Source organism: Pithys albifrons, chromosome 2 (genome assembly GCF_047495875.1).
Source record: "Pithys albifrons albifrons isolate INPA30051 chromosome 2, PitAlb_v1, whole genome shotgun sequence".
NCBI lineage: Eukaryota > Metazoa > Chordata > Aves > Passeriformes > Thamnophilidae > Pithys > Pithys albifrons.
Genome location: NC_092459.1, coordinates 97,275,033 through 97,299,657, shown reverse-complemented (window position 1 = coordinate 97,299,657; position 24,625 = coordinate 97,275,033). Strand labels below are relative to the sequence as shown.

The following is a 24,625-nucleotide window of genomic DNA, read 5'->3' as shown; positions in this document are numbered from 1 at the left end:
AAAAGCTGCTGAAGGTTGTTCTTGGTAGCTATTGAAGAGGAAGAGTATTATTGAAAAAAGGGGTAGGGCAGCTGATCCCACAGCTGAGAGAGGAGACTGAAAGGTGTCTGGGTTAAACAAGGTTTAGATATTTTGAACTGCTAGTCAATAAAAACAAAACTTGTGAAATAAAATGGCCAACAAATGCCTAAAATCAAAATATGTAGTTAATTTTAGTTATTCTAGGAGCTTCTCCAGATATGGGACAAAAGAAGGCAAAGGCAAGGTACAGTATAAAATTTAAATAACTACTCAATATCCATAAAAATATAAGTATTATGCTTCTTATAAGCCAAGAAATGCTCTCCATATATAGGCTAAGTGAATGGAAGCTCAAAATATTTTTAGCAATATTGATATACTCCACATTTTTCTTAAACACACATAAGACACTTCAGTGCTTTAATCAAAACGTTACTCCAAAAACACACAAATAAGCACCCAAGTATTCTAAAAGTATTTGGAAAGTATTCTGAAATTATTTGGAAAGTATTCTGAAATTTTTAATAATCATTTCAGGATGTCATAGTTCTTAAGAAAAACTTAGATAGCTTTCCAAAAGTTTGACTGTCAAGAGAGACCAGGGACATGAAACTAGAGAATAACTGCAGATTTAAGGGTGCTGATGTAATTTTTTCACACAAAATAACTGAACTCTGTAGCAAGAAAGCAATGTCAGATTAGAATATTATGCTGCTTCATAGACTCAAAATACATTGAAGCATTTTTTTGCATTGCACTAATGAGATGGTAGCTCTCACTGAACAGCTATACAGATCTCAAGCCTTCAGAAGCTGGGATAACCACATGTCAAACTTCTGTGGTTTTGCCACTTGATATTTTGGGTATATGCCTTCATTTGTGATAATAAATATCAGGCCACAAACTAATGACTCCTCAGATATCTAATATGTTTAACACTCAAAACAGCTTGAAAATCTAAACATTTCTGCTGTTAGCTTTGAGTTCTCCTCAAAAAAATTATGCTAAAATATATACCAGATGAATAAGCTAGGGATAACACAATGATTGCCAGTTGTTGGGATGGGTTTCTCTGCCATTTTGTATCTATAGTTTTTATCTTGCAGTACATATAAAATTCAAAACACCCTCTCCTCCTCAATGCCTTCATTAGGAAAATCTAAATCCACTGTCATACTGTACATTTCCAGGCTGAAGAGTAAAAATGTCTAAGTTGCTCCTATTCATATCCTGCATATAAGCAGGTACAAAGAAAGGTTTGTACATAGGGCATCTGCAGACATGGACAGAACAGTACCATGTATTTTAAGTATCAATTAATAGGCTCCAAGGCATTTTCTTCACATAGCAAATGGGGAAATGTGATAGCAAAGTTATACAAACGACACAGTATCAGACAGCCAGTCTGGAACAGCAAAGGCAGCAGAATTCAACCGCAGCCTCTCATTTAGAACACCTTGATGACAACACAACTCCTTCTGTATGCAAATGCTTATATAGAACATATTCTTACTATGCATGTTGGCTTCTATACCCCTCCAACCAAAAAGCTGAGGAGAAATTGCTATAGTTTAAACAAAGCCAGTTGTGTTACCCTGACAGATGTCTCCCAAATTTGTTACTTTTATGGTATGTGCCTGAGAGGAAGGGCTCATTTGACCCTTTACAGACCTGAGGAATTAGCATTAGAGCTGACTGAACCCAAGGGATGTATCTCAGAGTTCCATCTCCTTACTGAAAAAGGCCAGAACACCAGAACTGCAAATGAAGCAACACTGAACACAACTTCATACAGTATAGCTAGAAAAGCCCTCCCTCTCCAGTGAAACCAACAGCAATGACTGTCTTTTCCTCAGCCTCTTAGCTTATACAACTTCAGACTTCCAATGGAAAAAACGCACATATATATATATAAATTATATAGAAAGACCCCAATCAGTAGGGTCAAGTCTCTCTTTTTACAATTATGTTTTCAGAGTTGTCTCCAATCAAATGCTCCACAACCAGAACTATCACATTAACGGTTACTTTTCTTTATTATCTACAGAACCTTTTCTGGCCAACGTAGTAAAGACTCTATAGGAGTCCGATAACTTTACAAGGTGACGGCATTTCTGTGTTTATTGTAAGCCATTTCTATTGCAAATTGCAACAACCTTTCAAAATGCAACACTGATTTGAAAATGCAGGCACAATAATACATCAATCGCCATGACTAATGTATAAACTTTTAATGACCTTGGCAAAATCTTTCTTTCATTGGGCAAGTGCCACTATTTTGACTGTACAAAATGTTTTGGAAATATGTTGAAAATTATACTTGTTTTGGAAAATATTTCAGGATTTCAGTATAGCAAATGGAGCTATATTAAATAAAAGTTTGACATGGAGGAGAAAACACTCCAAGGTTGTATAAGTCTTTTTTTTGTTCAACACGAGGTATCCTCCAACTGTTGCACATTCACAGAATGCTGATGTTTTACCCATACAAAGTTAAAAAGGTAAGAAATTATCTTGATCAGTTTTCAGTTTCATTCAGTCACTGTCATCTTCTTGTTTCAGACCACCTCCTTGTTCAGTATCACCCTCTCCATCGCTTTCCTTGTCCCAGTCCTTCATAGATGCCCCCATCATGAAGTCATCACGCAGTATATTCCACTCTGGCCCATCTTCAGACTTCACTTCATCCTGAATGTTTGAGGGGAGAAGAGGGGACAGAGGAACACGAGATGAATGTGAAAGGCAGTAAAAGATGGAAGCTCTTCATGCAATCAAAGTAACACCTCCTACAGTTTGCACTGCCAGACCTACCAAGGGCTGGTTCTTTATGCAAGCAGTACACAGAAACATGAAGGACAACCATAAATGACTTGATGCTAAAAAGCAAACTTCTTATAATCAACCAATAAAAGAAACAAAACAATTATTCCTCATGGATAAAACAGTCAACCCTGGGCATGGCTTCCTTTATTAAAATCTTTCTTGGCAATCAGAATGGATTCATGATATCATTTATTAACCCCCAGGTGCTGCTTCATTAGAACACTTCTTGGCACATTTCTAAAACACAAGTATGGATTTAATAAAGGCTTAACCCCCCCATATTTAATATTCTGTGATACATGAACCAAATCCCCTTTATGTGGATTATTACCTCACTACCTGGGCTTGTCATATGGTACAAAAATGCCTCTAAAAGAAACAAAGTTGATCTACACTTAGCAAGCCAACAACACCTTACTCCAAGTTTCCTACCTCTTGAAAGCGAATAAACTGAGGCCCACTACATGGACTGGTGAATAATAAAGAAAAGTGACAGGAGTGTAGTTTCAGGTTAGCACTGAAAACAGTGCTTGGCTGTAGTTCTTTGATGTGACAGATCACATTTGGGCAGTGCAACAGCCCCATCCTGTGGCAAAAGATTTAAAGAACAGCTTGAAGCTATTCCTGCATTCTTACTGAAGGAAAATACTAAAAGCTGCTCAGTCTACTGAAGAAGGATTTATTTTAGTTGTTTTTGCCTTAGTAGCAAAATACTTCTGAGGAACAACATAGCTCAGTGTCCAGCAGGCAAGCAAAAAACTGTCCTACAAAGTGGAACTATGGACACTGAAAACACTAATTTAGTTTTGCAGGGTCTTTGAACCAAAGTTAACACTGGCATCTCAAGTGTGCTTTCCCCACTCCCTGCTCGAGGATGGACCTCCGCTGACCCACCCTATTTAGTGACTACCACCTCCTGATACCCTACAGTGGATGAGGTCACTTGTTGAGCATCCTGTGCAGATGAAGACTTGCCTACAAGATGCAAACCCGACAGTAAATGTATGATCACTGCAGACATTTTTTCAAACCTCTTCTCTGTCACACACCTAGGAATGTGATATTTGGAACCACTGCATATTAAAGCTGATGTCTTTGCAATCTTTGCGAAAGAGCAGTATATGGAATTTAATAGCAGGAGAAATGAGGAATAAAGAAGAGGTAAATCTAACATCAGAAGTTATTTGAGTGCAAAAAGCCTGACAAACAAGGTATGTATTTTTAACAGGTAATCAAAGCAGAAAGGCTAAATGTGGCTTCTCCTATATTCTTTTTGAAACACTAAAATAGGGTAACAAGTCTTAATACTTTTCTTCCCAAAAGGAATCTTCCAGCGTCCAGGTTCTCAAAAAAAGAGAAACTCCACAGCTGTTCCTCAAGATGTTTGCACTGTGTTTTGGTTTGGGGTTTGCTTTTGTGCCTTCACAGCTGCTCTCATTAATGCCTACTCCCATCCAATCCCTCTTTTCCCCAGGGTAGTGCCTCCTAACCACTTTCCACTCTTGCAGCAATTCACTTCCAATGCTCTACCCAGTAATGCTTAAAAATCATCTCTGACAGGGCAATCAATTACCTGGAATCAAAGAGTGACCAATAAGGTGGGTTCCCAGGCAGACCTTAAAACGTCCACATGGGATTAACCTGTATTAGTGCAAATACAGGTACTCTGTTGTGTGACACAAGGAAAGGGTAACTTTTTTCTCTCCTTTTTAACTGTATTGCAGTTGTTTCATGTATTTACCTTTGCAGAGTAGTAAAAGGTTAAAAAAAATTACAAAAATCACCAAGCTTTTTCTTTTTTAATTTTATAACTTTTGTAAATTAGTGTTTGAACAGTGGCATTTAAGAGAGTTAAATCTGAAATACCTAAATGGAAACATCTAATATTTCTTACAAAACAATCCACTTTTTTTTTCCAATAATAAAACCAACAGAAATTCTGGGGTTTTTTCCCCAGCTGTGCAGAATAGGGATTTTTTTTTGCCTGCTTCTTTTGTTTTGGGTTTTAAACAGCACAGAAGCAGTAGATGACTGTCAGCAATGACAGTGGAAGCTCATGGTTTGAAAAGCCCAATCCTCAAATTCATCACAAGCTACTATTCAGCAACCATTAGCCCTTCTTTCTGGCTATGTCAAGTGAACAACAGGACAAAAGCAGGACCTTAACAAAAGAGGGATGCTGGATCCTGATCCTCCATTACCCACTATGTAAGGCACCACAAAGGTTTGAATAGAGTTCTACAACAAGCCCTAAGGAGAAAGCCATAGGTAGCATGTTCCTGCCTTAAAGATGAAGATTAAATGCTTGAAAGCAAATATTTAATCAACTTTAAGCATGCTTCCAAATGCAGAAAATTCCTTGTGTAGTATCTTCATCTCTAACTCATTTACTACTCTATTTTGCCCTCAGAATAAAAACTCCCAAAATCTACTGTATCACAAAACGTTCCTGAAATTTTAAGAAAATATGAAGCAAGACTATTATTTTTATAATTAGCAATTAGTTCAACTTTAACATCACTTCTCAACTTGCTTTATGTAAGAATGTTAATACAGTTGGGTTTTCAATGCCATAATCTGGTTTCATCTAAATAAAACAAAAACGATTCTTGGCACGTGGAAAATAAACCATCTTTCACTTTATAGAAATGCTTTTGAACTTCCAGTCAGCTGTTCATGCACTTCTCACTACAACACTGAAGTACCCTTTGAACATCCCCAAATGAAAACAAAGCAGGCTATATAAACATTAGAGTGTAATGCCACATAATGTGGAATTTTTTGGTAAGGGAAGGAGTGAAAAATTGTAGTGTTACTTTATTTCCTCTCCTCTTTTATACATACATTGGAATGGCTTTGCTCTTTGCCAGAAGTTGTGGCAACCTATTTCAAAACCAATTTCTGAGAGGCAGCACTTAGTAAAATACCTCAAGAATCAGTGGTACGTGGTGATGCACTTGTTATCATGAGCTGAAATAAGACAGACCAAAATGTGCAGTATGGTTACTCTACTGTAGTTACTTACTTGCTGTGATGGACTAATAGTCCAGTTGAACAAAAATCATATAAATAAACACTATCTTGCCTGCTTGGTGTGCCACCTAAGCTACCACAGCATTAGCTCAAGTCTCACACAAGAGGGGCTCTGTAGTAGGGATATCCTTCCCAAACCAATTCCAGTTTGAGGACATACCCTCTACAATCTGCACCGGGACAAGATGAACTGGAATTCTTAGCCAAGTCCTAATAAAACTACCCCCTTCAACAAAGTTTAGTTCTGTCACCTAGAATAAATGGCCATCGCTTATAGGATCCAGGCTGGAACTGCTTCCTGGATGCTTTAGAACAAATTGGTTTATTAAAGTCTCAAGTAGCAGCAGCTGTAAGATCAAGATCAAGTTAGAAATCTTCTAGTTTTGGTTCATTTCTTTACCACTGCAAAAAAACTAGAGCTACATCATTTGCTCTTGGTAAATGACATGACAGTATCTTCAACTGAGACCTGCCAAACTCAACACGGGGGTTTTGGCAGACAGCACTGACACCGAGGTGTGAGATCAGCCCTCTCTGCCCCTTCTGAAGCTGTTAGAAGCAGCAGCATACATGTAGCCATACACAGCTGCTTCAATCTGCAAACAAGTGCCTTAGGTTGAACCCTGTTTGCTTGGAAGCTTAAGGGAATTAAGCTCAGTCTACCTAAGTCACAGACCACTGTCATTTTCATCTCTTGCTTTACCGGAACAGCAGCATCCTAAAAGCAGAGCAGGAAAGTTTGCCAGAGCTTTTCAGAATCTTACACTTAAACAGACCAAAGTCCATAATGCTTATTGGTAAGTAATGGCATTAAAAGAAGTGCCTTGACATCAGGGCACACAGACAAAAGACAGCATTTCACTCCACCTCCTACCAGCTCTGCAGCTGCAAAACAGCAAACATACCTACAGGGTTGTAGAGATTTCTCTACAGCCTGTGTCCAGAAGACAGTAACTGCAGGGTATTAACAAAGGAATGTTTTTCAGATGTAGGAATTACAATCAGCACAGTGGACTCCCACACCTTTGCCCCGTGTGAAAGATAAAATGGCAGAGCTTGCAGGGGCATCTCTCTTTACCATCACCTACAATAAATGTTTATTTGTACCTGTCAGGGAAGGAATTTCTAACATAAATACCTCTCAAGCAACAACTTCAAGCCCTGAGAAAACAATTCTAACGTGTCTAATTAATCTGAACTGCCTCCCCAGGTTTCTCTGTTTTGCTCAACACAAACATCTAAGACCTTGAAATACAGGGAAGCTTTTGTTATAACGAAGTTAAAAAGCGTAACTGCTAAAACACATTCTCACATACATCTGACAATTACCTTCCCTGCCAGCCTGCCTCTTTCTCTGAATGACTGCTGCTATTCTGTTTCTCATCCCCAAGCAAGTCTGTTTAAACCGAGCTCAAAAAAAAAAACAAACCACCAAAACAAAACAGCACAGGCATACACTGAGGTGTGTTAAATCTCAATTTAAACTAATAATAGCAATAATAATAAAAACCCACTTGGCAGAAGAGGGGGAGGAAATGGAAAACAAAGAACACCAGCACAATCACTTCTCCTAAACTAATTTTCAGCAATATCCAAGCTCACAGGGTAAGAAAGTAAGTTTCCTTCAGGCTCGGAAGAAATAAATAAAACTGCAGCTGAAGTATCCAAAGCAGAAATATAAGCAGAAAACAAAATGTAATGATTTTTAAAAGAAAAATGATACTTAGGTTTGATCATCAGTGCTGCTCTCAACTAATTCAAATTTAACTAATTCAAATCTAATTTGAATTACAGCAAGATTGTGACTCTTAACAAAGGCTCCTATGTAAACTTGATCCCAGCAGCTAAGAAACCACAGATTTGCAAACAGATTATAACCTATACCACTATTATCTTGAACTTCTGAGCTCAATTATCACAGCAACCCACTTTGGGAAGCATATTGAAGCTTGCAAAGCATGTGAGCTGCACAAGATAAATCTATTCTGCTGCAGCGTAATTCTGCATGATCATTTATTCCTCTCTGAATGAGAAATTAGAGCAACTGAACTAATCTGCCTTTGTATACTTGAAGTGACACCATCCTGTGGATATCAACAGTGGCACAGGAAATTTATTTGGTTCACAAGGTCTCAATACACACAGCTCTGGTAATTCTAGTAAATAAATCTTAGAATGAAATTTTTTTACAGTGTGTTTTGAAACCTGCTGTTCCTGTTCAAACTTCTCTGCAAGCAACACACTGGAATTATTCCTACAAGCACAACAAATACTGATGTTCCTTTTGAGCACAGCCAGAAGACCACCCAGAGCCTAATGACCTACATGAGGAATCTCCCCATCCTTACCTCCTCCTCTAGGGTTTACTACAACTGTGGATGTGTGAATGAGAAGGAATGCTTTGGGTTGCCAAGCAGAGGCTTAAACATGTCCCAGCTTTAGAGGAGTCAGAACTGAATTACAGAATTTCTAAAAATGAGCATTAATCTGGGCCTAAGCAAAGAAGAAAATTCATTAGCATCATTATGAAATGTCAGTTGCAAAAAAGAATCTAAGAAAAAACTTATGAGAGAACATATTTCTCAGCCTTGGTTCACCAGAAACTTCATAAATTGTTATTTCTGTCAGAAAAAAGCAAAAATATTTTAAGAATTCAAGTTTAACAGAGGGCCCTTCTGCATACAGCATGCTCTGGAACTCCTCAGCCTGTGTTGTACTCCAGCTTCGACAGCAGCCATCTCAGAAACCCTTCTGCTGCACAAGGAATTTCACCACATGTTGCTGCAAAACATGTTTGACCATACTGGCATCAAGATTCCCTTCACACATTTTAATGAGCATGATGAATAGCATGGGCATGCTACACCAAAGCTGCTCACATAAAATAAAAACTCACTTAAAAATAAGACTCACCTAAGCAATCCTATATTAAGTTACAACACAGGTAGGAACTCTTACCTTTACCTGTAGGAACAGTTTCCCCTTGTGGAATATTCTGTAATATGTAACATACTCATTCTGTAATATGTAACTCATGTTCTCCTAACTACAAGGAAACATGACAATGTTGCAAACAAAATAATTACACTATCTTTCCAACTGTCAAGCCAAAACACTCAACTGACTTAAAAAAAAGAAAATAAATGGTCCACAAGTAAGCATTTTTAAATAGGTACCAAGAAAAGATCAGCTCAAAGTAGATTGAAAGTTATTATAGAAAAGATACCTGGAAAAGGTAGAAAAAAAGAAATAGCACAGGTTATCATGCAACATATCGGCAGCAGAAGGTTTATAGACTGTACACCCTTTCAGCATTGCCATCACTACTCATTTTCAGTCCTGTTTGGTTTTCCCTCCTGTAAAAATAGAACTGCTTCACCTTCTTCATCTATATGCTTTTACCTTCACATCTGCAATACCTGTTTATCAGCAGTCAGTGAAACTGTCTACTGTGCTGGCCATACTATCTGTGGATTCACCTATTACTCCTCTGTTACTCCTCCCCTTTATTCATCTGTGAGTCTCCACACAGCTGTCATGGTTCAAGTACTTAATTGGCAGGATTCTTAGAGCAAACTGCAAGCATCAGGATCAATTAATACTTGACATAAAGACCCAATGAGTACTGGTTGAAAACAACATATGATCAAGACCTTTGTATTTAAGGCCACATATTAGTTTCATTACTTAGCAGACAAAAATTTTTATAGCAAGTTATGGTATTCAAACTAGTTGAATTATAGTTCTGACTTGGAAAAGACAACACTGTCCATCAGAAAGAACATCTTTTCTTGCTAGCTAATCATTACTTCAGATAACCTGTCTGCAAAATATTGTTCATTTTGTACTAGAAAGCATACTGGGTAATTACCAAGAGCAATCTTACATGGACAACTCCTTTCCAGCTTCCATCATTACTACTAAAAGGAAGATAACAAAACAAGAATTCTTCTGTTTGGATGGGATTCAAAGTAAAGGAATAATGAACTTTTCTAAGATATGTAGCACTTCAACCCAAAAATCAATGCCATGTCACTTCTCACAAGTAATAAAAAACTTCATCAGATGGTCTTACATTTCTTAATGTGTATTTCCTGCAGTAGTGAAGACATGACAGAGTTTAAAGATCAACATCAACCTAAACATTACACAGATCCACAACATCCTTGTTGCAAGTTGCACAGTTCCAGAACCATCAAGCTGTACCTGGAAAATATGCAGAAACAGTAAGTGCCTAGTAAAAAGCACGCCGTCAAGACTAAGGCCTTCAGTGTACTATCCCTCAGAAGTCATGGACTTAAGTGTTTCAACAGTCTACTTTAGACAAACATTTTCAAATTGCAACAGATTTTTCTCTGATGTCACCCATTTATGCCAGACACTTATGCACTGTCTCAACTGTGTACCTAAAATTTTCTGCAGGTTTTTATAAAAGTTTGTCTGTTGGCACAGTAAGGGAACATGCAAACCTGCAGCTGTTTGGAGTAATTTTGATTTTTTTTTATAATATATTAGCAGCTTGCAAATGTTTGAATAATCTGAATATGACTCAAATTATTTCCTACAAATGATGCTGAAATCCTCCAGTTTTTCATTATGATTCAGCAAGAGGCATAACAGAGTGATTCCCAAAAGGTTGTCTCAAACAATAAAAGCTACTGTAATGACCATGTCCATCACTTCCAGCACTCAAGAAATCATCTGACAGTGTAGCTGATGAGGAAGAAGTAGGGCTAATAAAAAGCCTCCTCTTCCTGACTCAGGATTTCCACTCATCTGAGTCCCAAAAGAAGTATAAGGATCCAAAAAACTATGAGGTAGGAGGGTGAGTTAAAAACCAAAAGCCAGAACCCATGAGGAACTCCCTTTTGTGCAATTTTATTACTAAATATGAAATACCAAAGTTTTTATGTCTACTAAGCAGCTTGTTTGATTAAACTTCCCTACCCCCTTTGCCCCTGCTTTTGCTTAAATGGCAACACTCCCAGGCTGCTTTCTGAAAGCAGCTTAAACCTGATGAAGGAACATGTAAACTGCCCATGATCCCAATGCCTTATCTTAGCCATCTGGCTACACTTTCTCTGCATTTCTGACCTTTCCATCTCCTTCTATGTTTCTGTATGGGTTTTCCCAACAGCTGCAGGTGGAGCAGAAATGACACAGACCACCTGCAGAACACTGTCCAGGGTTCAGCAACGAACCAAAAAGAGGTCAGATCTTTCCTAGAGACAGCATTAGTATAATTTGTAATAATACTAGGTTAAAAAAAAAGGTGCATTTTCTAAGCTTTCAGTAAATTTCAGAAACACCCATTAAAAACTGGCCAGATTTTCCCATTAAAAAAAAAATCTCTAACCATTGAAAGCTGGAAGCAGTTTGACCCATCACTCCTGAAGTTTACCAAGATAAACAGATAAGTAGATGCCCACAGAGGTAATTTATAATATACATCTGCTAGTTCAACACTCTGGAAATCAGAGCATTTTATACCTTAATAAAACTTCAAAGCAAAGGAATTACTTTTCAAGATAATTTGCAATAGAAAATGCTTAGATGAAGGAAACACAACTTGTTCAGATAGACAACTCCACCCAAACTTTTTACTTCCAGAGAACATTTTTTATAAAGCTTCATGAAATGTTTAGATGTATTTTTCTCTAAGTACATTGCCCTGCCTATAAGAGTTATGAACAAAGCCAAAAGTGGAGAGCTGCTTTTATAAGGCTTCCAACTCGATTTACCAGATAAAAGTCTAATAGGATTTGACTCTTAGTGCTTTGTATACTTATGGGAAGATCAAAAGAAGATGTATGCCACAAGTTCTTCAAATGTGGTTGTTTTAGACATAGTTTTACTGAAAAATAACCTTGCAACATCTTCTGGGAGAAAAACCCCACCATCATAGCACTCTGTGCACTAATAAACAAATAGCAAGGGAAGTTACTTTCAAATATGACAGATGGAGCTATCTCAGTATTGCCTGACATTTCAATCTTAAGACCCTGTTTTGTTTACATTCACTTAAAAATTTGCCAAACTTTAACCACTTGGTGCTGATGGCGTTTGCAATGTTTCAACTAAAATAACTCCATGCCTTTTCACAGAAAGACAAACTTAAAATATTTTGTCTTCAGCTCTAAGGAAGAAAGAGACATTTCCTACAAGAATCCATTAAAACCTCGCGTCCTTCATTCTTTTTGAACTTAAAAATCAGTTAAGGATGTATTTTGCAGCTGAGAATATATCTTTTGCCATCTCCATGAACATTTGCCTGGACTAGGACAAGTTATAAACATCTGGAAGACTGCCTTCCTCAACCTCCAGTCATCACCTCAGTAGACAGAACAGGCATTCAGCATCCAAGTTCTCTTTAGACATCTGTCCTCACTGACTATATCTGCCTTTTAGAAGACAGCATTAAGCTGGACCACACGTGGCCATAGTGACTAACAGGGAACTGGCCTTTCTGGGAGAACAACTGTCAGGGCTGCTCTCACATCAGGCACCAGAATGCTGGGCTGCGTACTTGGCCCTCAGGTGCAGGGGAAAAGAATCTCTCAGGAACATAAAACAGGAGAGGATAAAAAAAGGAGATGGGAATAAAGTGCACAATCACAGTCTTTTTTTCCCTTCTGAATTCTGATCAAGCGTCTGAAAAAGAGGGTAGAAAAATGAAATCTGAGTATAAAAAAACAGGAAAAGGGTGAACCTAGTGAAATATAGCCTATCACATGACCCTTAATCCTCTTATCTGGAGTTGAACTCACAGTGTCAAGTTCTTAACATCTATCAATCAAATATACATTTAAATTTTGACAACTATTGGCCTACATTTCCATGTTAACACAGATGTATGTTACCAGCTATGGCAACAGATAGGAAACTGAGTTTGCACATCTTAAAACCCTAATCCTGTTGATACCTGAACTGTTTAAGTCAATACATCTTCTAAGCAGATTTAAAGTAAAAATGTCATCATCAAACAAATTCTAATACTTCACAAAAACCCTTTACCTTAACAAACATAAGGAATACAGGAAATAGGAAACTGGTAGCAGGCTACACTGCAGTTATCTCTAGGATAAAAAGCAGCACGCAGCAATTAGGTAATCAGCAACCTTCTGGTACAAAACCAAGAAACTACGTTAAAAGCATCAGCTCCAAACATACAAGAGGTGAGTTTCAAGAGTATGTACACACATGTGGGACAAACGGATAAAAATGCAGTATCCAGAGGAATTCATATTAAAAGTTTCTGTGCATGTGATGGGAAGACATTTATTAAAACTGGAGAAAACATCTATTCTGGCTGCAGCTGAACTAAATTAATACTTGGCTGCCCCCTCAAATCTGCTGGAATACATGCATGCCTGGTTACTCCTTCAATTTCTTCTCTAAAACCAGCACACAACAGCCGTAGTAATAAACCTCTGCTACTCTGCAATGCCATTATCACCTAAGGAAAAAAAAGTTTCCTTTTAAGATTAAGAGAGGTGTTGATACACCTTACCAAATTCTAGAAGTCATCTTCGCTTTCATCCATACTTCAGAAACAAACCATTTCCTACAGCTGCTTGAAGCAATTGTTCAGACTGTTGTAACTTTCAACAGGTATATGGATGAAAATATTATTTTCCCCTCCCCATTTCTCCACTGTGGAAACAGTGAGAAAAAAGCAGAACATGCTGAGGGCCAGTACTTACACAGCTGCAAGAAAAAGAAGGCAGTCACTCCCCCAGTATTTAAACAGATCTCACGTTTAAGCTGGAAAGCACATTATATATCCTTATTTAACTTGAAAAATGAAAGCCCTCATGCCAATTCTTGTATCCCAGTAAGAACAGCAGTCAGAGTCAGGAGTGTAGTGCTCCTTGTGCCCTTGAACAATCTTTGAACTACTGCTTAAAATTAAAGTCTTATGAACAAAAGAAAAATCTATAGTAAACCTGACTCTGATCACTCTGCTTAAAAATTACTTACCAACCACGAGGAGCATTTATAAAATACGCTTCAGGCAGAAGGAACTTTTCTGGAAAAGCACTTTATTTAAAGTCCCATAAGAGCAATAGCTGATATGAAATAGCACTTGTGTTCTTCTCCACTCATCTTCCTTCCTATCAATAAATTATCTTAGAATAGGTACTATTTTGAGACCAATAACCAATTTTTTCCAGATGTCATCACAACACAGGAAGCAAATTGTACGTCCAGGTCATGTAGCCAGTACAGCTTACAGAAAAATTATTTTACAGAATTTGGATCATGGTGACTGAAGTAGGCCAGGAAATCCTGCTCTTACTTGCACCGTTGAAATTCTCTGCCACAGATCTGGTGTAAGAAAACTTACAAGTTGAAGCCAAATCAAGCTACAAAGGCCTAATTGAAAGTGAAAGGTTCATGAGTTCAGGTTATGCCTGCCATAAAGAGTATCTGTAGCTTTCATGCCAGTTGTTTATATGACATATACTAGAAAATGTTTTACCACACAGTAATGCTTTACAGGGAGCAGCACAAATGACAAGCAAAAAGTCAAGATGAAATCTTCTGGTATTGAACGACCCTGCTTGTAAGGGAGAAGAGCTGAGGCTGCTCTGAGAATGCAAATTTTGAAATTCCTTGTTTTCTTAAAATAACGATTTCAAGACCTCATGTAATTCACCACATCAGCCAGTCTGTGCAACTCTAAGAGATCAGAAACTTCATTCAACCCTGGAAGCAAAAGTACTTCCTCAGAGCACCCAGAAATTTCTTAAGGACCTGAAAAAAACCAAAAGATTCCTGCAAGGAATCCTTTACTGCCACTACCAATTTTTTTGTATTTCTTCTATAAAGATTACTTCAGCCTCTGGGGCTGGAAAAACAGCATCTCTGATAAGTACCTTTCCTAAACTTGTAGTTTAATAATGTTTCTTACAGGTGGGAACTGCAAGATGCAACCAACACATATTGAAATGAAAATCCAGTCTGTAAGGACTGTGTTGAACAAGATTGCAAGCTTTCATATCTGCCCATAAATGCTTTCCACACAAACCCACCCCAAAACTTAAAAAACCCTCACACAAACAACAAACAAGTATGACTTTTTAAAAAAGAAAATGATTACATTTTTCTCCCCCACTGCAAGGCTTCGGACAAGGTGGTGAGGGGAGGGAAATTAGATAATCTTACCCAGAGGCAAGTATCATGCACAGTCCCTTGGAAAAAAACAGGAAAAAATATTACACAAGTCAGCTGGCTCAGCAAGGATTAAGAAATACCTTGATAAACAGCTAATGATACGAAAGGCAAAGCTTTTGGCTCCAGCTCAGAAAAATAATTACTCCCATCTGGGCACACAAAATCCCAAGAAGGGCTATAGTTTCATAAGAAGGGCATAGGAAAACTTTCACAGCTTTAAAGTCTTTCTTTCACAGTTATCTTGGTAGGTGAACAACAAGCAACAATGAGGCCAAGGGCTAAAAGTATACAAGAACATAAACAGCCTTCTCACAGGGCACAGTTTACCTGTCCTTCCCACCAATATATGAAGCTGATGTAAATAGAGAACAGAATTCAAAAAGTGGTTGTGCTACCATGAAATCCCACTGCTGCAGACAGCCCTTCACAGAGCATTTAATGTCTTTTTCTCATGCATAAATATACTTGATTAAAAAGTCAATCATAACAGACCTTTGTAAGGAGGTTTCTTCCACAACCCCTGACATTTAGAAGTAAACAGGAAACTTTCAAAAATATGCAGCAAATTTTGCATTCAAAAACTACTGCAGAGCAAGAAAAAGCATTTGCCTGTTCCCACAAATACAGTCAAGTCTGCTGCCACAGCACAAGGCTTGAGTCAAGAGAGGTTTGCTTTCACTGGTAAAACTTTATTCTGATATTTTTCCTGCTGACTGCTTGTTTTATGTGGGTGGGGTATTGTTTTTATTGTTCTGGACTGCATTTTAATTGATGGCAGAATGCCTGGAGTTTGGGATTGGCATCTCTTCCATTGTTTTTGTTGAGATAAATAAATACATTTCCCCCCTCTTTTCTAAAAATGAAATACATGCTATACTCTCAAATGCTAAAAACAAATCAGGTTTCTAGAAAGAACAACCCCACAAAACAAACAGATGCTTTCAGAGGGCACAAACAATCTACCAAACTCCTGCTGCAAGGAATTCAATGCTGAAAAGCTTTATCCCTGCTTACTACCCTCTGAAACACCCCCAAAGACCAAGAAGCAGAGATATGACAGTGGAGACCAGCAGTACTGTTCAGTGACTAAATGTTCGTGTAATTCTGAAGAGGAGAATGAAGATCAGATTTTGGCTTGAAGCTCAAGCATCAGCTACCAGGATGGGAGCCTGCTAAATGAGTAAGATATGTTCTCAAGAGAAAATAAGGCAGATTAAGAACAGCTTGGAAAGAAGTTATTGAAGAGTTTGGTTTAGTATTGAATGGAGAATCACTTAAGCAAAGGCAACAAGGGAGAGAGGCGGAGGGGTGGTCTTTCTAGGCAGACACAGTATTCAAAACCCCTACCAAAACCCCTAACTCTTGACCCAGGTTTGTTCACAAGGAACGTGAAATGAGCACCTATATTAATAGTCAAACTCAACACTAACCAGCCAGTATCTAAAGACTCTCCAGAGCACTTGAATGGACATATGCTGTTATTGACACTGCCAAAATAAGACCTCTTTTTTTATATAGTATAGGAACATTTGCAATCTATGTTTTCTGACCTACTAATTAGAAAATTATCCTGCTACAATCTGACTTAAAAGAAAACTAAGGTCCTACTTGCTCAGCCATTGATTCAATGCCGACTACAACAGTAGTTGGCACTGCTATTGCTCTCATATTCTCCTATTCCAGGGGAGGAAAAAAACCCAAACAAAAAAAGAACCACACACACACACACGGCCCCCCACCCAAACAAGCAAGCTGGAATTATTTAAGGAGAAATAAAGTGTCAGCACCAAGCTAAATTGTTCTCATTATCCAAAGAATTTAAAAAATACTTCAATATTACACTTGCATGAAAATTGTATGAGCACTTCATGCCAGGCAATGTTTCAGCATGTTCCCTAAGTGCACACAAACAAAAAACATATGACAAACTGTTGTCTCCCAACTGATTAAAGTATTTCTTCCTGGCACAGAAAAGCACTTAGTTAACTGCTGTGAGTCTGGGCCAACAGCAGTATTCCACCCATTACCAAGCACAGACTTCAAACCTGAACACAGATATGCTTCAAAAACATGCAGCTTCTGAAATATGAGAGAGAGTATGTCTGAGGAACTTGTTTTCAAACGTGAGCTACTTTGAGTTGAAAGAACCAATGAAGAGTTGGATGAGTCCAACTCCACCGCATCTCTCTTAAACACGTTTGGAAAAAATGGAATCTATTTCTTTCCAAAACATCTTAACAGCAATGAAGCCACATCAGCCTAAATACACACACAGAATCAGGGAAAGAAAAGCCTACATATGATGTTTACTATGTCTCTCCTTTTTTCCATTGTGGCATTCACTTCGTATGGCAAATCCCTTCAGTTCCAGATACCACAACCATTCAAAGGAAGCGAGTTGGACATGACCAAACTGTGGCTACACACAAGTAGTACACAATGTAAGATGAAGAGCCTCCCTGTCTTTAACAATTTTAAGGAACTATTACTGGTGACATTCCAAATGTCACAACGCACTAAAATGTAGCAGTTTGTTTTATGCTTGGTGCAAAATTCAAGATAAAAATATTTTTTTTTTAAACACACAGCTAAACCAAGTTATTTGCATACAAGGCTCAATGTCTTATCAGGAGAGCTTCCAGCAGTTTGTACTTTGATAGGCAAAAGACAGAAAACAGGCTAAGAGGTACTTTTTCCCTCGCTAAGAAGTCTCAAAACACCGCAGTCATTCGAATCACAGCTGTTGTAAAGAGCAGGCACATTAACAGACATCAGTTATACTGAGAAGGTATCTTGTATGCATTTTCTTCTCACAGATGAAGCCTACCTGTTTACATTTTGTGGCCTTTCCAGCATTATTGCCTCCTTTAGCACCCTCCATGTTTCTTAAAACATTGATGAAATCTTTCTTGGAAACAGAAGACAGCAGTTTAGCACGCCGCCTGTCAGAGCTCCCAGCTTTCTTCATCTTCTCATCAATGTTCTTTTGGTGTGCCCTGACAGCATTAAATAATTGTACAACACCTCTGGGATAGGGAAAAAAACAAGACAACAGATTTTTTAACTCAAGTTTCTTTTAAAGAAACGAACCCCCTACCAAAGCAACTAATTAGTGCAGATCCTGGATAGCTTCTAGCTCCCCAAAATGGTTAGTAGGACCCCCAATTAAGCTAAGAAGTAATATTTGCTCCAATGGAAGACTTTCAATTTTCACTCCTCCTTTACATTTATTGCTAGAAACCAGTAACAAACAAATCCACAAATAACTATTCAGACCCTGAAGTAAGCATGGTAATTTGGCACTGATACCAGTGCATGAGCATGTTTCATCCTCAGAAGCTTGATACTCGTCCTACAACCAGCAATTAATTTCCACAGGCAAGATCTTAAGGGCAGCTGAAGTTGGGGGACAAGGCAGAGGAATGAGTAGAGACAGACACAGGCAGCGCATCAGGGTGTTCAACTAGTCCTCTAACACCAAACTACTCCAACACAGAACGGGCAGCTGAACTTAACAGCCATCCATTTGGGGAATCCTCTGTGGAGAAGCAAAAAAACCAGAACAGTAGAAACAACTGTTCTGCGTTTTTAAAGCATTAAATTAACAAAATGAGGGGATCCAACAAAGCACTTCTGTTAAGCAAACATTAGATTCCCATCTAAATTTTTACTCTTTCATAAAGCTTCTGAAATCTGTTGAACATGATACTGTACAATGCAGACCTGTATATAAATCTATCGGCTCCTGGTAGTCACTTTTTAAGGGTTCAATCTGATTGGAAACAGATTACCCACATAGGCCTTTTCTTCCCTTTTTTGATATTTAAGGAAAGCATTCAGAAAAACTCTTACCTCGTGGCAATTCTCTGAAGATTTCTTTCTTTCTCTCGGTCTTTGACAACATCTGGCTTCACTCGGCACATCATTTCCCATTCCCGCTTTTTATCGAGCTGCATTATAAATATTGTTATGAGAACGCAGCATACTCTGATAGAGTATGTAGCAGGAGGAAAAAAATAATCTAGAAAGTTTAGTTTGGTTTGAGGGTCAGAGGGGATCCAATATGGGGCTGGACAACAGCTCTGAGAAAATTCTCTTGCATTGACACACCAAGGCTCACAGTCAAATCTCAAAGAGTCACCTGCTTCAGTGAAAAAAGTCTAGAATAAAAACACTTTCACACTGACTGCCATAAACAAGGAAATTATTCAAACACAGCTTTCAACTCCAAGACTCACAGGCTAATGACAGAGAAATACATACATAATAAAGTCCTGGGTCTATCAAGACAGGCACGTCACATGTTGAGCCTCTAGAATTTGACTTCCCCTGCAGAATTAATCCCAAAATAGCTTTATGACCAACAGCAAGGCTCAGCAGACTGCAACAGGCAGAACTCAAACAACAGGAAGAGTACCAAGTGTCCACTGGACAGTAACTCATGTGTACAATACTGATTTTTGTCTGGTTTTTTTGAGGCTGTTTCAAAACCAAACTGATCCATTTTCCATTACCAGGGGCAACAATATCCCCAGCTTTGCTTCTGCTGCAATAGGCAACCACTGTATTTCACAATCTCAGCTTCAAGAGTAACTTAGTGAAATTTTTTCTTTCCCTTTGAACAATTTAACAGTGTTCTAGGCCTGATGATGTTGCATTAAATCTGTTTTATGCAAGAAGCCTTAATGGAATTTCAGAATCCTTATCTTTATAATTCCAGGCAGACTACCATGAATTTCTGAGTTTATGACCATGTTTTGGCCTTTGATCAAAAGAACTGCCCTATCCTACCTTCCATCAGCAATGGAAGGCAGACTGCTTTCAAGTTTTCCCAAGGTAAACAGGTCAGTTTGGGGACCTGGAGCCCACCTCTGGTTTGCAGTATTCCCACATATTTAGTGGATGAGAACAGGTATTTAGGACAACCTTAATTGCATGGATGCTGTACTAAAGGTCTCTGTATTTAAAAGGCAAGCTGTGGCCCAACCACAGCATGTCCCAAACTGTCAGGTGAATAACCTGGCTATCCCACTGAAACAGAACTGGTAAGATGAGACATTAAAACTATTAATGTATTTCTAGCCTGAAGGTAAATCAATCATAGCCTGAAATTAAAAGTTCCACTAAAGACACAAACAAATGACTTATTGCCAACATAATTTTGCTTTCTTCGTAACAGTTTCAGAACCAGAAGCAATTTAGGGAACAGACACCGTAGTAGCAAACCCAACCACGAAAATCATCGAGGAGAGCAAACAACAAGTCACAACCACATCAATGGCTACTGCAGTCTCAATCTAGAGACCTTGATTTTGGAAGCTGTGGCACAATTTAAATGAAGGAAGTTTTCATCTCTTTCTCCTCACTTTCTGTGACAGAACTATTTCAACTTGCAATGCTGACAAAGTGAATTTCAATCCAAATTAACAGCAGCAATTAGAAAACCAAGCTTAAAGCAGCTGCTTTCACCTTCTCAACAACAAAAACACCTTAAGCTGACAGACTGGAACAGTCCTGCTGTCAAAGATCAGCCTGCCTCATGACCCAGAAAATGTAGTAAGGGAAAAAGCCCTACACAGCATGACTGAAAAGTAAAAAAATTAAAGTTACTCAAGATCACTGTGGAGGAGAGATTCCAAAACTGAGGTGGTATCAGAACACTCTCCCAAATCTCTGCTGAGGCTATCTTGCATGTAGCCCATCTGACTGTGACTGCACATGAAATGCTGCATCCTTTTCTCACCTTCATCCTTTTTTCCAGCCTTTCTTGTTTTTCCTTTTCTCTTTCTTTCTCCAGGCTTTTGTTCTTGGACAAGATGGTGGACTTATTCTGTGGAATCTTTTTGTTAAGCACTTTTGCCATGGCATCTGCCCAGCCTGAACTTGGGCCATCTTTGGAGCTTGTTGCCTCTTCAACCACATTGCCAAGGGCTTCTGTTTCATCTTCATCATCACCATCTAGGGCTTCATCTCCTGAAGAGTAGGTGTCTTCTGGAAGTTCTGAGCTTAAATCAGAATCTAGAGATCAAAATTAAAAAAAAAAAAAAAGAAAAAATGTCAGGAGTTCTGTTTCTGTTAAGGATCTATCACTAGCACAATTTGCTCCATATGTAAATGTTATTGGAATTCAGATCCATGCACTGCTGTGCATGTATTGTTACAATTAATTCCTCAAGAAGGCAAAAACCATCATAATGAGTTTACTAGAAACTATGCAGTGCAAGTGCTTGCTAATCTCAGCAATGATTTGAAGTGACTGAAGTGGGTAGGTAAAAGGGCAAAGGCAGTCTTGGATATTTCTTATTAGAATAATTAATATTTTTATGTTTAGGGCTGGTAATTGTGGGGGGGAAAAAACCCCTGTGTTTTCCAGTTCAGAAATCATAACTTATGAATGCATATACACAGATATCTGTATGTATACACATATGTATGTACATGCTCACGTAGAAACTGCAACAGTGACATCTGGTGTTTGAGTGCAAACAGCCACAGGGATTAAATTGAAGCTGGAGGGGTATTCCTTACATGATAGAAAAGTATGATTACCAAAGCATAATGAACACAGGGGAGACTGTCTTATGAAGTACAGAATCTAAACAGCCATTGGGTAGCTTAAAAGAAACCAGAGCCACTGAGCTCTCCTGGTATAAGTAAATGTTCAAGTTCTTTATACTCAAATACTACACCCCCAAATTAATGTTTCCTTACCCTATGAGTCCTTCAAAACAAAAACCGAAGAAACTGAAGTTACAGTATCGAAGTTTGGAATCAAGAAACATCAAGACAGCACAGAACAGCCAACTAGATGTCACATCAAACACATGAATAATCTGCCACGTCCCTCATTTGTTTGTTCAGTGGGTCAAATGGAGAAAATAAAAGCCTTTAACGGTGCGGGTGACTCACTAGAAAGAAACAGTCTGTAAGTTTAGGGTGTGCTAAAATATGTTTGGTTATTTCAGTGGACCCACCTTACCATATAATCAAGAGCACAGCAAACATATTTCCTGCCGTTATTAACTACTATTCCACTAATATTTGTGCTGCATGAAATTTTAAATTAATTATCTTAAATACAACTTTCAAGGCCACAAATCCAGAGCTGGACAGAAGGAGGCTGGTTTCTGACACCCCATCCCTGCCAGGTACCTCACTTTCATCCATCCACCACTGTCACACTACTTAAAAAAGAGAATTTTAAAATCACAGTACTACTGAGCCAAGTGCTTTACTTTCTAACCACTACTGTATCCCATGAACTACCTTTATTAATCAAATAATTAAGAGAATGAAGTTGGGACTGCTTCACAAGATCTGTTTTCCATAAAACCACGCAGACAGCTATTAATGATATTTCCCATTAATCAACTGTCTTTTTAATTACTTAGTAAACATAAACATACACTCTGTTGCCAGACTTATTAATTATTCTGCCTTCTTCATACACCTTTTTAAACCAGAGGAAAAAAAACAACATAGCAGCAAAACAGTAGCATTAACCAATTTAAAACAAAACCTCCAATGCCCAGGCATGTTTAGAGGCTTGGAGAGCATTTAGTCACCACCATGGAAAGGAGTAATATGTTTACAAAACAAATGTGGAAGAGAAATAATTACTGAGTACTTGGTCATTATCTGTATCAGTATGACTTTTACTGTCATCAAGGCAAACAAAGTGTTGTGTCACACTCGACTGGAGAAAAAAAATGGGCTTGGCGTATTTTTCAACAGTCCTTACTATAAAGTTGAAATTTAGAAGCAGCAAATTTGTTCAACACATTCAGTAACTACTTAAAGGCACCCTTTATATCCTGTTATATCCTTTTGGATATCAGCATTCCTTCATATCCTGAGTTCCAAACTAAAAGAAATAAATTCAAACCATTGCATGTGAGGAAGTTGCATCACCACATCCTGGTTCCTACACGTAAAATGTCAAGTTTTCACCCCTAGGATATCACTAGTTTTTAAACAAGAAATCAACCCCTACTTGGGACTTTTTTATACCTACAAACAACTGCCAAATGTGAATTTCCCAGTTGCTTAAGACCAACTTCCACAGTTAGCCATAAAAACAACCAATCAGACTTTTAAAAAGGAAAATTGCTAATGTATTTATTTATTTTCATAATATTTTCTGCCAATAAAATAGAATAATGCTGCCAAATAATACCAAAAACATTTTGCTTTCAACAATTACAGAACGATTAGCAAGGCTTCAAGGACTAGCCATAACTTACTTTTATACATCAGAGTATCAGAAAACAGAATGGGATAAAGCAGAAGTATCTCAAAGTAATTTAAACTTGATTAACTCTATCAGAAGTAGGACCTGGGGCTCTATTCAGAATTGCAAAGCTTGATGCCTGGCATAGGTTTAATATAAAAAGTCCTAATTGTGTGTGTGTGAAATGCACACATACATCTCCATACTTTACTCTTCTAAACTTGTTCAGCGATCAAGGTGTAGACATACAGTTAACATAGAGAACATTTCAAAATGAGCTCTGAAAGAAACTTCCACACGAGGCTTCCCCTTGGCTTGTTTTGACCCTCGAAGCAAACAGACCCAGTGTGAGGTACAGCTCCAAACGGGAACAAGCTTGAATCCCCCCAGAAGGAAGGGAAAAAAGCAATCCAATTGCAAGACATAATTAAGAAGGGACCACAACTCGTTACATACTCCCTCACAACACACAAGGAGGCAAGAACGCGTGGAGAACTGTACGTAAAGGATGAGGGTAGGAGTGTTTGTGCTCTCCTGGTGAGTCACTGTAACTGGCGTATCCCGCGGGTTTCCTTCGGTACAGAAGCAGATCCCGGTCTCGCAGACACGGAACTCGTGCAGCTCTGCACAGTCGCTTCCCCCTCCGTCAAGAAGGCAGCGAGAGTAATTTTAGTGGGTCCATGGCATTAAGGAGCTGCTGTCGGTAGCCCCTGGGCTGAATAGAGGGGTAGGAGCAAAGAGCAGGGCTAGGCACAACACGGGGCATAACGGGAATGCCACCCACGGGACCCCGGCTGGGAAGGGGCTTGAGCAGGTGGCTGGGCCGGGGCCTGAGCCCCCATCCCCCGCGCCGACGGCTCCAGCCCTCGGCCTAGGGCCCGGAGCGAGCGGGATGAGGGGCCTCGGACTCACCGGCCAGCTCGGACGGGGCAGGGAAAGGCCGCCAGGGCCAGACACGGCCCAGAGCGGCCGATGGAGAGTCTTTATAAGAAGAGAGAGACCCACCCTCCGCCCCTTCTGCCCCTGTTACCGCTGTCCGTGTCGGTGCCCCTGCCCGTGTCCGCACCCGCCGCCGCCCCGCGCCCACGTGGGCCCGCCACGGCCGCCGCCATCTTCCCCGGCGTCCACCCAGTGCCGTGCTCCGGCCCGGCCTCCGTTCCGCCAAACTGCGTTCCGGCTCCGAAGGTTCCGGGCAGGAGAACGGCGGCGGCGGTTTCCGGGGCGTGCCCGGCGGGCCCGGGGCAGAGGCGGGCTGGGCAGTGCAGAGCGGGCTGTGTGGGCTCGTCCTCCCGCCCCTCGGGCTCTGCCAGCGCAGGGCGCAGCCCAGCCAGGCCCGCGGCT

The 24,625-nt window shown here is 39.3% G+C and overlaps 1 protein-coding gene across 1 annotated transcript; it reads right to left on the bottom strand.

Annotated features, from left to right (window-relative positions):
• Window positions 1-2,235: 2,235 nt before the first annotated feature.
• On the bottom strand, window positions 2,236-24,425 carry RRP15 (ribosomal RNA processing 15 homolog). The gene is made up of 5 exons (XM_071578933.1): window positions 24,315-24,425; window positions 20,798-21,072; window positions 18,907-19,004; window positions 17,882-18,080; window positions 2,236-2,709 (listed from the first exon to the last, which is right to left on the bottom strand). The coding sequence occupies exons 1-5, from the start codon at window positions 24,394-24,396 to the stop codon at window positions 2,557-2,559; spliced, it is 807 nt and encodes a 268-aa protein (XP_071435034.1). The 5' UTR covers window positions 24,397-24,425; the 3' UTR covers window positions 2,236-2,556.
• Window positions 24,426-24,625: the final 200 nt, after the last annotated feature.

Bases quoted from the DNA above. Each gene is read 5' to 3' on its own strand.
- RRP15 (XM_071578933.1), bottom strand. From the start codon at position 24,396: ATGGCGGCGGCCGTGGCGGGCCCACGTGGGCGCGGGGCGGCGGCGGGT. The intron at 19,005-20,797 runs GTGAGAAAAGGA...TTTATAATGCAG, and splicing joins GGCTGGAAAAAAGGATGAAG to CTCGATAAAAAGCGGGAATG. The intron at 2,710-17,881 runs GTAGGCTTCATC...TCAAACATTCAG, and splicing joins AGGCCACAAAATGTAAACAG to GATGAAGTGAAGTCTGAAGA.